Source organism: Chelonoidis abingdonii, chromosome 5, assembly GCF_003597395.2.
Source record: "Chelonoidis abingdonii isolate Lonesome George chromosome 5, CheloAbing_2.0, whole genome shotgun sequence".
Taxonomy (NCBI): Eukaryota; Metazoa; Chordata; order Testudines; family Testudinidae; genus Chelonoidis; species Chelonoidis abingdonii.
Window position 1 is genome coordinate 115,354,095 of NC_133773.1, and position 13,071 is coordinate 115,367,165.

The 13,071-nt window shown below is 40.3% G+C and overlaps 1 protein-coding gene across 1 annotated transcript in view; it reads left to right on the top strand.

The window, feature by feature from the left end:
- TAPT1 (transmembrane anterior posterior transformation 1) overlaps nt 1-13,071 on the top strand; it is a 101,269-nt gene that overhangs the window by 11,985 nt on the left and 76,213 nt on the right. The window contains 1 exon segment of the mRNA XM_032773924.2: nt 3,826-3,956. Within this exon segment, the coding sequence (XP_032629815.1) occupies nt 3,826-3,956 (131 nt within the window).

Below are 13,071 nucleotides of genomic sequence, written 5' to 3' on the forward strand. Positions count from 1 at the left end.
GAGTGACATTTACTTGGCCCAAGTCTCATTTGCTGCCTGTCAACATGCTAGCCATAGGCAAACCCAAAAACTGCTATTTCACTCTTCTTGGCTGTGTGCCAACATTTTACTCACAACAATTTACCAAAACTTTTAAACTGTAAACAATTACCTCATCCCTTTTAATCTGTCTCCAGTTGTTAATTGATGCATCCTAATGCTAAGGTCTGCTGTTGCCACCCTATTTCTTACCAACCTAGTTAATTTTATTTTAGTTCTTCTCTTATTTTTCAGTTGATGGCAAGTCAGTGTTTTCAGTGCTGTGCTTAGGAAACAGAATAGAGCAGCTCAAAATCTTTCATATCCGTGCACTTACCTGCATAATATTTGTGAGGCAAAGGGAGAAAAGCTGTTGCCAAGTTGAGGGCAAAGATAGCGTGGCTTGTTGAATTTGAACAGCCAGATGCAAGGGCCATTACAAGAGCTCAGTGTGGAGCTATACAGGTGCGGGGGACTTTGAAAGAGCATTCTAATGGTCATCCTCAGTAGTGTTTTCTGGGCCTGGAGATTTGAGTGCTGCTAAAAATCGCGTAGTGCTTGCTTTACATTTATAAACATGACTGGGTATTTTCCTGAACCAAGAATTATGTGGTGCTTGTTGTGCATTTACAGGTGCTCTTTGCTTTGGGTACTGTTGTGCATTCTGAAATATTAGTTGTGAACTAATAAAGACAACTTCGTTCTCCAAAAACAGAACTTTGAGTTGGAAAAACAGTATGCAAAATTTTATTTTATTTAAATGAACAGAGTGAAACTGTAAAATTAGGATTTAGTCTTTGGTTACAAGTACAAAAACTGTTCTGTTTTTTTTTTCATGCCAGGGTAGGTAGAGCTGTGCTTTTCCTTGCTGTCCCTGGAATGGCGTGGTAGGGTAAGGATGTGACCTGTAATAGGATGTACTTAGTATGTTGCAGGGAGCAGTAACCATGGAGATCTCAAAGATTTGCAGTGGGTGGAAAGTCTGGGATTTTGGGACTTGTAGGTCAACCAGGGTCTGCAGCATTGGGTTTGTTGCTTGAGAAGGCACATTATTTCCTGTTGCATTTCCTTCTGGAACTCTGAGCCTTTCACGTGTCCTCTCTCTTTCTCCATGCTGTCAGTCATATTGGGCCTCCGAGCCCTTTGTTCGTGGTCCGATGCAGCACTGGCTTGCAGGATCCTACAGACCATATCCTCTCTAGTCCTCTTCTCTCTCTTCATCAGGGTCAGGTGTTCTGCAGGCATGGAGAGGGCACCTTTAAGGCTGCCACACCAGAAGCTGCTGATAAAAACACATAGCTGTACCATTGGATTTAGAGTCAGAAAGAAAAGGGAAAGATTAGTTTCAAAACTCCCTTTCCATAGTCCCATAAATACTTCAGATAGGAAATGCTTATTGACGTTGCAGCTTTGGGCCACTTCAGTACAGCACCGTTCTCCAGCCCCAGCCATGGTGGGTGTGGCCCACCATGGGAGAATTTTCTGTTGCATGCAGCTGGAAAATTTCAGTCCCTATTCCATGCATGCGAGCATGGGGTAATGGCACTGAATATTAGCACTGTATTTCATAGGTAGTGATGATTTTAGCTGATATCTCACTCCTGAGGGTCACAGTGGCACAGAGAACACAGCTGCTGCTGGTGTCCTGAAGCCGCTTGGGCTCATATGCCACTAGTCTATTTACTGCAATGGTGACGGCCTAATTCATCACAGAGCGGCATGGGAAAGCATCCTGCTGTGGTAGAGGAAATAAAGCAACCATCCTTAGAAAACTTCAGGAGAGGATTGCAGAGTACCTCCATGAAACTTTCACCAAGATCTCTTAAGAGACTAGAAAGGACATACCTAGACACATAATTGGAGTCCTGTGCAGGCTTCCTTCTCATCTCCAGCCCCCACCTCCTGCAATCCAACAGGGAAATGAAAAACATGCCAACTCTACCTCTGCTTTGGTATCACTGCATCTTCTTGTATAAATAAAACAATGAAAAATCTATACCTTTCTCTTGATAATGAGCAACATCTTTAAATTTAAACTTTGTAAGGAAAAATGCATGCTCATCCATGCTCACTTGATGGGACTGGCTATACTGTTGCAGAGTCTCAAACAGGGCCTGGCTCATGGCATGGCTCGAGTGCTCTGCTGCATCTTCCTCCTCCACCTCGTCATTGTTCATGGCAGTGGTCTCAGTCTCAAGCTCCTCTGAGGTATCCACAGTGGTCTTTTTGTGCTGGTAGGGTCTCTGCCAAATATGACATACAGTTCCTTGCAGAAGCTGCTGGTCTGCGGTGTAGCACCAGATCTATTGTTGTGCTCCCTGGCAAAGTCCCTTCACTTTAATATGGCAGTGCTGCTGATCCCTGTCACATCCCTTGTTGCATCCCTCGTGCAATATGATCTTAGATGTCTGTGTTTGTATGGCTGGGCCTTAGCTGTTGTTGCACAGTCTCTTGTCCCTGCAGGCCCAGGAGATCTGCCTGGAATAGACAGGAAGTATTAGGAGCACTTCTAGCTCATGGAGCTGGCATGGTTGTTTGGGCCATTGCACACAACAAAGGCAAGCTGGTAGGTGTGCTTGCCAATGTGGGCAATTGGGAAGTCACTTCAAAAACATACAGGGAATTTTAAAGGGGATGGTGGCTTCCTATCTCTATAACCCTGGCAGTGGAGTATAAAATTGTGACTGGTCACTGCTGCATGGAATGGGGCATTGTGGGACAGCTGCTGGAGGACTGTTAGAGTTGATACAGGTCATGCAGTGTATACACTCGTACTGCGTCAATTTCAGTTGTCTGTGTCATTCAGGGAAGTGATTGTAGTGCGTTGCTGCAATAGGGCACTAACGTTGGCCAAAGACAAATTGGAGCATAGATGTGCACAAATAGGTCGATGCAAGGCAACTTAGGGCAGCCTAACTTTGTAATGTGGACCAGCCTAAGGCTATAGTTTGTGTTATTTAGGAAGTCTGGGTAGATGATCACAATGGTCCCATCTGGCCTTGGAATCTATGAATTCACATAATCAGAAGAGGAAATGCTTCCAAAAAGTGTTGAGTACTACGCTATGCCATCAAAACAGAAGTTACTGTGAATGTTTGTACCACATTTTTTAAAAACAAAAACTGCTCTTATCGTTGCCATCAGATCTATGTGCCATTTAGAGGTCTAGGCTTCTTCGAATGGTTCCAAGTATGGCTGATTTGTGGTGATAATTTTTGTGCATTGAATTAGTTGGTCATGTATTTATGAACGTTTTAATATGGGCATCAGCCAAGATTTTAATAAGCATGAAGAACAAACTGTCAGTGTCTCTGAGAAGTAAAATATTAAATATTTGAAAGCTTTCAATAACATTACACTTGTTTTAGAAATTTCTTAGACTAAGGCCAGATCTACACTACAAGCTTTTGATAGCACAGCTGTGCCTGTCAAGGGGTGATGAGGTGTGATCTCTCACTGACCTAGCTGTGCCAGCAAAAGTACCTAGTGTAGATGCAGATATACCAGCAAAACTGCACTTTTGCAAGTATAGCTTACTCGGGGGCTGGAATAAGCCATACAGATAAAAACAGAGTTGCCTGAATAAACTGTATCCATACTAGGAGTGCTTTGTTGGACTATACTGACAGCTCCTCGTATAGACCTGGCCAGAGTTAAAGGTTGTAGGAGGCTTTACAGGTCAAGAAATATTTGCGGGGGGCTTGAAAAAGGAAGCACAGTTGAACTTGTCATTTATAAAGTTAAGTTAATGTTTGATATGTCTTCTCTACGGGTTTTACTTGTTTTTATATGTTTTCTTCTGTGCAGATCTTTCACTACTGAAGTTCATCAGTGCTGAACTAACAAGAGGTTACTTCCTTGAACATAATGAAGCAAAATACACAGAACGGCGAGAGAGAGTATACACATGTATGCGAATACCAAGAGAATTGGAAAAGGTGAAGTATTCTTAAGATGTTTATTTTGCTTTACACATTCAAACCATGGCAGTCATGCTAAAGTATTTAGAGTAATTTAATTCTTCAAAACATATTTTTAAATTTAAAAGCTTTGTTTATAAACCCCAAGTGAGGTGGTAGTTAATTGTTTATTTTGAGATCAAACTTGCTGCTGCTCCTCCTCCCTCTGATTCCAACTTGTAGTCCATGGGTGATGTCCCCTCCTCTCCCCCCCCCCCCAAAAAAAAACCAAACAAACAAACAAAAAAAAACACTACTATGATCTTCACACTCGATAGTCTGGTACCTAGGAAAATTTTTTTTTTTCTTTTTGCCAAATTTAAAATAAATTAGGGAAAAGGATTCCTGAACTGACATAATGGTATGTTCAGAAAATCTTCAAATTGTTTTGTCACTCTGTAGCCAAAACAAAAAAAGAAAAAGGAGTAAGATAAAAAATTGTATTCACCGAAATCATCTAACTAGTATCTGCTGCATGAGATCAAATTTTAGTTTCTAATGTTTTAAATAGCAAGATCAGAACCTACTGAGGTAACTATGGCTTGTAGGCAGCCCCAGACACCACATTGGGAAGCAGGTGACAGCTAAGGGAAGTTACAGCTAAGGGAAGAGGTTGTTTACTCTCCAAATCTCCTGCCCAGAGTGTAGGAAAAAGGAAGCTTTTCTGGGTTCCTGCTTTATCCACTTCCTTATGACTGTTTGCTCCTGAGCCCTCTTACAGGTAGAGAGGAGTAGCAGAAGAGATTGAGAGCCATTCTTTTTCTTCTTGTGCATCTCCCAAGATGTGCTAGAGTGAAATAATGACATCACAAGAATGAAAATTGAGCAGTTGAAGGGAATTCTTTTTTTGTTCAACTGTTCAAAATTCTGTTTTCGTATTTCTGTTGACCCCTATTTATTACCAGTGACTGACAGATATTTAAATGAACTTTTGTTAAAGATTCAGCACTCAAATCTCTTCATCTAAATTGTTGGAGTTCACAATAAATATTCCTGAGATCACCTGGATGTCCTCTAGAAAAAACAGGGCATAGCAAACTTGACATAATTTTTTAAAAATCTTGTATATATCATAAAAAAAGGGCAGAATTCCAGTTTTTTGGAAATTCTTTGCAGATCACCTAGAAGACTAAACTAAAATTCAGATTACATATCAGTAACTTAAGGGTAAAAGTTCTTAGAATAGTGGTTAGCAACAACCTTAAAAAACAAAGAAATACTGTGCTAAGGTTAAACTCAAAAGAAACCCAAACATGCAAAAGTATGAGCATAAGTGTGTAAACTGCCTGTTTAACCATGCCAGTCTCCCTTATTCCCTTATTGTTTCCCTTTTTTAGCTACTTAGTAAGGTGATGTTTTTGGACTAATGATGTCAGCACCTTTTAATACTAATCTCCCCATTACTCACTATATTTCTTTGATCACTCATTTGCCTTAAGCAAAGCTGTATCGTATATGGAGAAGAAACCTATATATTTTTCTCCAAGTCTGGGTTAAACTGTGATGTCTCTTAGCAGCTGGCTTTTCTCTCCTGGGATGCTTGTGATGCTGGAACAGTATGTAGCTCCATTTCATTTTTAAGTTAGGTCATAGGCTTGAATTGCACATGAGCATAATTACATTTAGAGACATTGTCAGATATTATTCATACAGCCAAGATTGAACAGTGAAGACGTAAACAACTCACATTAGGAAAGTGACTGGGGGAGAGAATACTGTTGATCCCTTCCAGTAGCCAAAGAGCTGAGGGGTGAGGAGAGATTAAAGTTGACCAGAAAAAAAGAAAGCACTGCGTATATCTACACAGTCTGTGACAACAGACTTGCTTCTGGTAGGGCTTATGCTAGCCCTCTGAAAATAGCTTTGTAGGTGGTGCTTTGAAGTTGTAGCTTTGGCTTTGAAGCCTAGGGAGGGGGTTGCCTGCTGGTGAACTCCCTAACTCTATGGACAACACAAGCACTCAATACTAGACCTACACAGGCCCTGCTCCCCTCTTCTTGTCAGCAGTAGGCCAGTGGGAGGAATGTTTGTGGGGGTCTGCAGGGTCTGGGCTAGTCTTTGTGGGCGTTGTATAGGGAGCACCACCCAGCCCCACTCTGCTCCAGTTCAGCCATGGCCCCTCCTCCCAGCCACAGCTCTGCTCCTGCCCACAGCTGTGACTCCAGTTTTGCCCCCTGGCGCCTGGCCGCAGTTTCATACCCAGCTAGGGTCCCAGCCTCAGCCCTCAAAAGTGGCCTGCCCCTGGCACCAGCCCTGCCCCCAGCCTTGGCTCTGTTCCGGGTCCCTCTCCCAGCCTCAGATCAGACCTCAGCCGCCTTACTTCTGTCCACTTATTCTCCTTCCCCCACCCCCAGAGCCATGTCCCAGCTCCCGACTGAGATAAAGGGGTGTGTGATGTGAGAAGTTTGGGGACCACTGCAGTAGGCACACTCCAATCCCCAAGCCCTCCCTGAGCATCTCTGGAGTGTCCAGCGCTGTTCCACTGGACACTTGTGGTCACAGATTCGTTGCTTGCAAAGAACAGTACACCCCAGCTTACCAATTACACCTCAGATTTCTGTTCCACTTAACACACTTTTCTTAGATTTGTAGTAAAAGCTTATTTAGCAAAATATAGAGAGTGGTAGCCAGTAGAAGTATTGGAAACAAATGATTATGTATACATAAAATTATAACATGCATTCTAGAACCTAGACTTAATTAGATATTTTCATGTCTTACAGAGCAATGCTCACCCAAAGTCCATCCAGCGTTTTACAGCCATGCTTGACTGTGATCTTCCACTCATGAGACAAATCATGCTGTTAGTTTACCTCCTTAGTGAAAGACCTAGAAATAACCAAACAATCCATTATCATTGATAAGTAGGACATTCCCCGTGCTGGTTATTTTTTCACATGTACTCCTTTTGTGTAGATTTTGCAATCTCTTAGGTTGTGTCTGCACTATCACTGGTGATAGCCTGTAGGGTAAGTGTAGCCGTGGAGCCTTTTGCCTCTGCCAGAACCTTTCCCTGTAGCAGGAAAGGCTCCAGCAGCAGGGAGGCAGCAGAACATTGCGCTGCTGAAAGTAGCAGGGTAGGCAGGAAGGCATGGCTTGGGCAAATAAAGAGCCATGTAGGGTATGTACTTGGGTATATACTCTCACCCTTCAGTTCGCACGTAAGTTGTGCCTTGTCCTATATGCTGTTATTTATACTCATGCTAGTGGGTGAGTGGAGTGGGGGAGGCGGAGGAGGTCCCTGTATAAGTTCTCTACACACAGCTGAAAGAAACAATGTAGCTGTATCCTTGATAAGCATCTGTTTCAGTATGCAAATAATCATATGCTGGAACACATAATGATCAAACAGGAAGAGAAGCCCCCCGAAGAAAGGACCCTGTCCGAGACATGTCACCTCCTGATTTCCTGCCGTAAGAACATAATTTTCGATATAGATATATAACTTCTTAAATACTATTCATAGCTACGTTGAGCTATTGGTTTATGGTAGAAACCTCCCATGCCACCCTTTAGTGAATTATTATGCATATATAAAACACACGGAATCTCTGAAACATTCCATATGCCCCCTGCACCCTCTACCAGTGGGTGCCAAAAGGTTCCTGGGTTACAACACTGCAGAATATTAACCTTTTTTCACAATTGCATCACATTGTTGATTCCTCTTAAATTTGTGAACCACTTTATCTCCCAGATCTTTTTCAGCAGTACTGCCATCTAGCCAGTTATTCCCCATTTTGTAGTTATGCTTTTTCCTTCCAAAGTGTAGAATGTTCTCCATTACATTTTATCTTGTTGAATTCAGACCAATTCTCTAATTTGTCATGGTTATTTTGAATTGTAACGCTGTCTTCCAAAGTCCTTGCAATACCACAGCTTGGTATCATCAGCAAATATTATAAGTATACTCTCCACTCCATTATTCAAGTCATTAATAAAAATATTGACTGGTATCAGACTCAAGACTGACCCTTGTGAGACTCCACTAGATATGTCTTCCCAGTTTGACAGCAAACCATTTATAACTACTCTTTGAGTATGGTCTTTCAACAAGACGTGCATCCACCTTATAGTAATTTCAACTAGACTACATTTCCCTAGTTGGCTCATGATAATGTCAGGTGGGCCTGTGTCCAAAGCCTTACACAAGTGTACCACTCCTCCCCTCCCCCATCTGCTAAAATAGATCATTAACTCTGTCAAAGAAGGAAATAAGGTTGGTTTGGCACAATTTGTTCTTGACATGACAAATCCATTCTGGCTATTCTGTATAACCCTATTATCCTCTAGGTGCAAATTTATTTAGTAATTTGGTCCAGTATCTTTCCAGGTATCAGTGTTAGGCTGACTGGCCTATAATTCCCTTGTTCTTCTTTGTTCCTCTTTTTAAAGATAGGTACTATGTTTGCCTATCTCCAGTCCTCTGGAACTTCACCCATCCTCCAGGAATTCTTGAAGATAATTGATAACAGTTTTGAGATCGCTTCAGCTAGTTCCTTAAGTACCCTGGGATGGATTTCATCAGGCCATGCCAACATGAATACATCTAACTTATCTAAATATTCTTTGACCCATTCTTCCCTGTTTTGGCTTTTATTCCTTTTCCCTTGTTGTTTATGTTAACTGCATTGAGTATCTGGTCCCATTGACTTTTTTAGTGGAGACTGAAGTAAAAGAGGCACTAAACATCTCAACTTTCTTGATGTAATCAGTTGTTAGCTCTTCTTCTTGGCTTAGTAAAGGACCCATACTTTACTTCGTCTTTCTCTTGCTTTTAGTGTATTAAAAAATGTTTTGTTATTGCCTTTAATGTCCCTTGCTGGGTGTAACTCATTTTGTACCTTAGCCTTTCTGATTTTGTCCCTACGTTCTTGGGCTAATTTTTTGTACTCCTGAGCAATTTGTCCATGTTTCCGCTGTTTGTAGGAGTCCTTTTTGATTTTCAGGTCATTAAAGAGCTACTTATGGAGCCATATTGGCCTCTTATTCTTATCTTTCCTTCACATCAGAATAGTTTGCAGTTGTGCCTTTTTTATATTCTCCTTGAGAAACTGCCTGCTCTGCTGAACTCCTTTATGACACATCATTAGCTAGAACTTTATCTCCTGAACTTTCCTTGTTTAACAGTGACTACAATTCTATCTTGTCTGTCGGTAAAAGAGAGGGAGTAAGAGGATTGCAAGAAAAGAAGTTAGAAGGTATTGGGATAAGCCTTTCTCTCATTAATGGGTTATGCCTTGAGTGGCCTGTGCAGTCATGTGCCTTCAAAGTCCTGGTTCCATGAGCAAAGGAAGGGTGAGAGATCCCTTTTCTCCTTGTGTTCTTACCAGCTGTTTCTGCTCTTCTGGTCAGCAATAAATCTGCAAAGGATCACACAATCATGACTGGGTTTGTTCTGCTCCTACTGGCATCTTTACACGAACACCTTGTTCATTAACATAGGAATGAACATGTGCTAGTCCACAGAGCATTTTAAGATGACCCAAATTGTTGGGGACTGGAGAAGGGGGGGGGGGAAAAAGACTGGGTGGATTGGTTAAAATTAGTGTTACCTCAACTGTGACCAAACTTTGTCCTTTGTTCCTCAGGCAGTGAAGTTTGGGAGGCTATAGAAGTAACACACTTAAGGGTATGTCTGCACTTAGAACACTACAGTGATGTAGATAATTCACCTCCCCAAGAGGTGCTAGCTAGGTCAACAGAAGAATGTGGAGCAATGTAGTTATGTTGACCTAATTTTCTAGTGTAGACTATGAGTAAGTCTGCAGAGAAGAGGAAGTATTTTACTTTGAGCATCTGAAGAAACAAGGCTGACTGTTTCTGAAGGGAGCAGTCTCCTGTGCTTAGTTGGAAAGGGAGTAGCTGCAATGCAGTTGTCAAATACTTGCCAACATTTGAAAGCTAAAAATGAATACATTTGGAGAGAAATATGGATTCATCTCTCAATTTTATTGGAATACCACTGACCAAGGAAAATAGCAAACAATTTGCAAAAAATGAATTGTCCCTTCTAAATGGGGCTACTTGCTATTTATGGAAATGAGGAGAAGTGAAGGACTGTTCCAGAAGATGCCTCCGTGCAGCGCCCCCCTCCCCCCCCAAATAAAGGCATTAGAAAGAATTCAGACAGAAAATAAGGAGAGACTGGTGTAAAGGAGACAATACCAACACAGGAAGTAGATGACATAAAAACCTAGAGACACAAATGACCAACTTAAATTTAGAGGAAGGGAGAGAGTGGGTTTTTGTGAATTAGCTGACAATGTCCCCCCTTATTCTTAAAGGGGTGAGGTGGAAGGGACAGTTCTCTTCCCTTCTCTTTCATCGCTGAGAGGGAAACTAAATATCGGAATGCTCTCGGACCAGTAATATGTATTCAGGATTTGCTGTAGACCGTTCATGCTTGCCATTTCCCCCTATATTTTCTTTTTAAATTTTATTTTAGCAAATAGTTAACTTTTGAGAGTCTTGAAAAAAATCATAATGTACACTAACAACTAAAAATAATTTTAAAAATATATACCTTTATGGAGGGAGGTGGGTGTGTGAAAATTTAGCAGGGTGGATTTGATTTAAATCACTAGTCAGGAAGACTTGATTTAATCATGGATTTCTACATAAAAATGCATTCTTGTTGGTTGTTATAACCTTAATACATATTCTTCGCAACTCAGAGATAGATGTAGGTTTCGTTTTTAGAAGGTACACAAAATATATTTTTAAGTGATTTTTTTTTAAACTTTTCAGATTAGTTTTATAGCTATATTAGCAAATGAATGATTGTTTGGTTATTTCATTTACCAAAGGTAATTGAAGCATATATTTGTGAAGTCATTGGGAGGTGAGCTATCTCCAGTTCAACAGGTTAATCATTCATATTTGGAGGATTTTCTTGCCATGCTGTATTAGGAGGAGAACATCATCAGACAGACATTTAAATTGTTGTTATATTTAACTAAAACAACAACATTATGTATTCTGGATTTTTTTGTATGTAATATTTTAACAAAATATTATGCAACATATAGTATTTTAACAAAACAAGCATGAATTTTTGAATTTAGTTAAACGTTCAAGTTTTTTAAAATCAGGTTTTTTTGTTTTTAACTAAAATAGTTAAATTAATTTTTTGTTTTTTGGTTTTTTTTTTAATTCAATTGACTATGTCAGGCAGGTCAACACGAGAAACTTAAAATATTGGCTTCTGCAGCTAACTCAATTGTCTTCACCTTCATTTTCCTGTTCATAGTCTGGAAAAGAAAAAGAAGTTTTCCTGCCTTTTCAGGTCCCAAACGATTTTTCAGTTTGGAATAAGTTAGTCCAAAGGAAGAAAATATTCTTTCTACACCAGCAGAAGAAGCTACTGCTGTTAAAAGCGAGACTATCACTTCAGCAGTCTCTGAATCCAAGTGCTTAAGTGACTTCCACCAGTTCACTGGTGTGACTTTCTTTAAAACATCAGCAAACATATATTTCTTGAATGGTTCACCCTTAGCTCTGAAGTTTATCATAGTTGGTATTATGGAGGGATGATTGCTGGATGTCCATGTCATAGCCAGCTCCTCTTCTTTAGCAGTTAAGGCTTGACCCTGGTACCGAGTATTGAGAATATTTTCAGGAAAATGAGCTGGAGCTAGTGCTTGTCCCATTCATTTTTTTAATGCTTGTAATTTAACTCGGTCATTGGATATTTCTCATTTTAAGATCTCACTCAGTTCCTACCAAATTTCAACAGTGTCGGCAATAAAACAGCCGTTTCCCTGCATTTTGTTCAAGGCTACAGAAATAGGCTTCAGGGTACACAGCATGTGTTCAACATTTCTCTTAAAACCAATGTTGACAGCTGTGGCTGTAACAGTGCCATCTATCTTTTCACGATTTTGTTCACAAACTGTCACCAGATTAGACAAGTTCTTGATATAGTGCTCGAAACAGTCCAGTACTGAGTTCCATCACACATCTTGTGGGAGAGTTAGCTTGGTTCCTTCCACTTTTTTCAAAGCGCCTACTGCAAAATGGGTGTTAGAGAAGTATTTTGCAATTTCGGTATCATTAGCTTTTGTTTCTGGAACACTGAAGTCTTTGCTAGGAGGTCCATCAAATGAGCACTGCAGCCATATGTTGTTAGCTTGGGACTCTCTTCTGAATAATTTATTCTCCTCTTGGATACATTTGCAGCATTGTCTGCGGCCAAGCTGCATACTAGACATTTGAATTCTTTTTCATGGGTTGTTATAGCTTTTATTGCTACTTCTTGTAAGTATTCTGCTGTGTGTGCATTTCCTGATGTATCAATTGTTTCTGTAAGGAAGACGTTCCCTCTTCTGTTGTCACACAAGCACATACAACAGGATCATTCTGGACATTGCTCCACCCATCAAGACTCAGGTTAACAATTTCACCCTCTAAACCTTTTACACACTGCTCAATTTCTCTTTCATAGACTTTATCCAGGAATTTGCCTGCAACATCTGCTCTGTTGGGTGGACTGTATCCTGGTCTTAATGACTGAACCATGTTAATGAAGTGTGAGTTCTCAATCATACGGAAAGGAGAGTTTGTTGCATAAGCAAACTGGGCAATTTTTTCATCAATTACCACTTTTTGTAATCTGCTGATTCTTATCACAAACTTATCTATGATTGTTTCTGGATGATGGAGATTTTTATTTTCTTTTTGCTACAGGTGATGCAATGTGGCTATGTGATATACATGATGCAACTGAAATACTATCCTTGGCAGATAACTCTGAAACGATAGAAAATGAGGGTGATCTTGAAGGTGGATAGTCTTCAGAATCCTGTATGTTGAGGATGGATTCTCTTAAACTAAATAAGTCAATGCAGTTATTTAATTATTATTACCATACTGCTCGTTTATTATTACCATATTACTCATTGCATTCACTGACAGTACTACTTTAAAGGTGAAATTGTAAAAAGAAAACCTGCATATTTCGGCTATTTATTTTTATCACAACTGCATCTAAAATGATAATATCTTGGAGTAACAACATAAGACATAGTACCATAGAGTAACAACATTGCTCAAACATGAGAATTCGAGAATAGTCGAGAAGAAAGATAGGCAG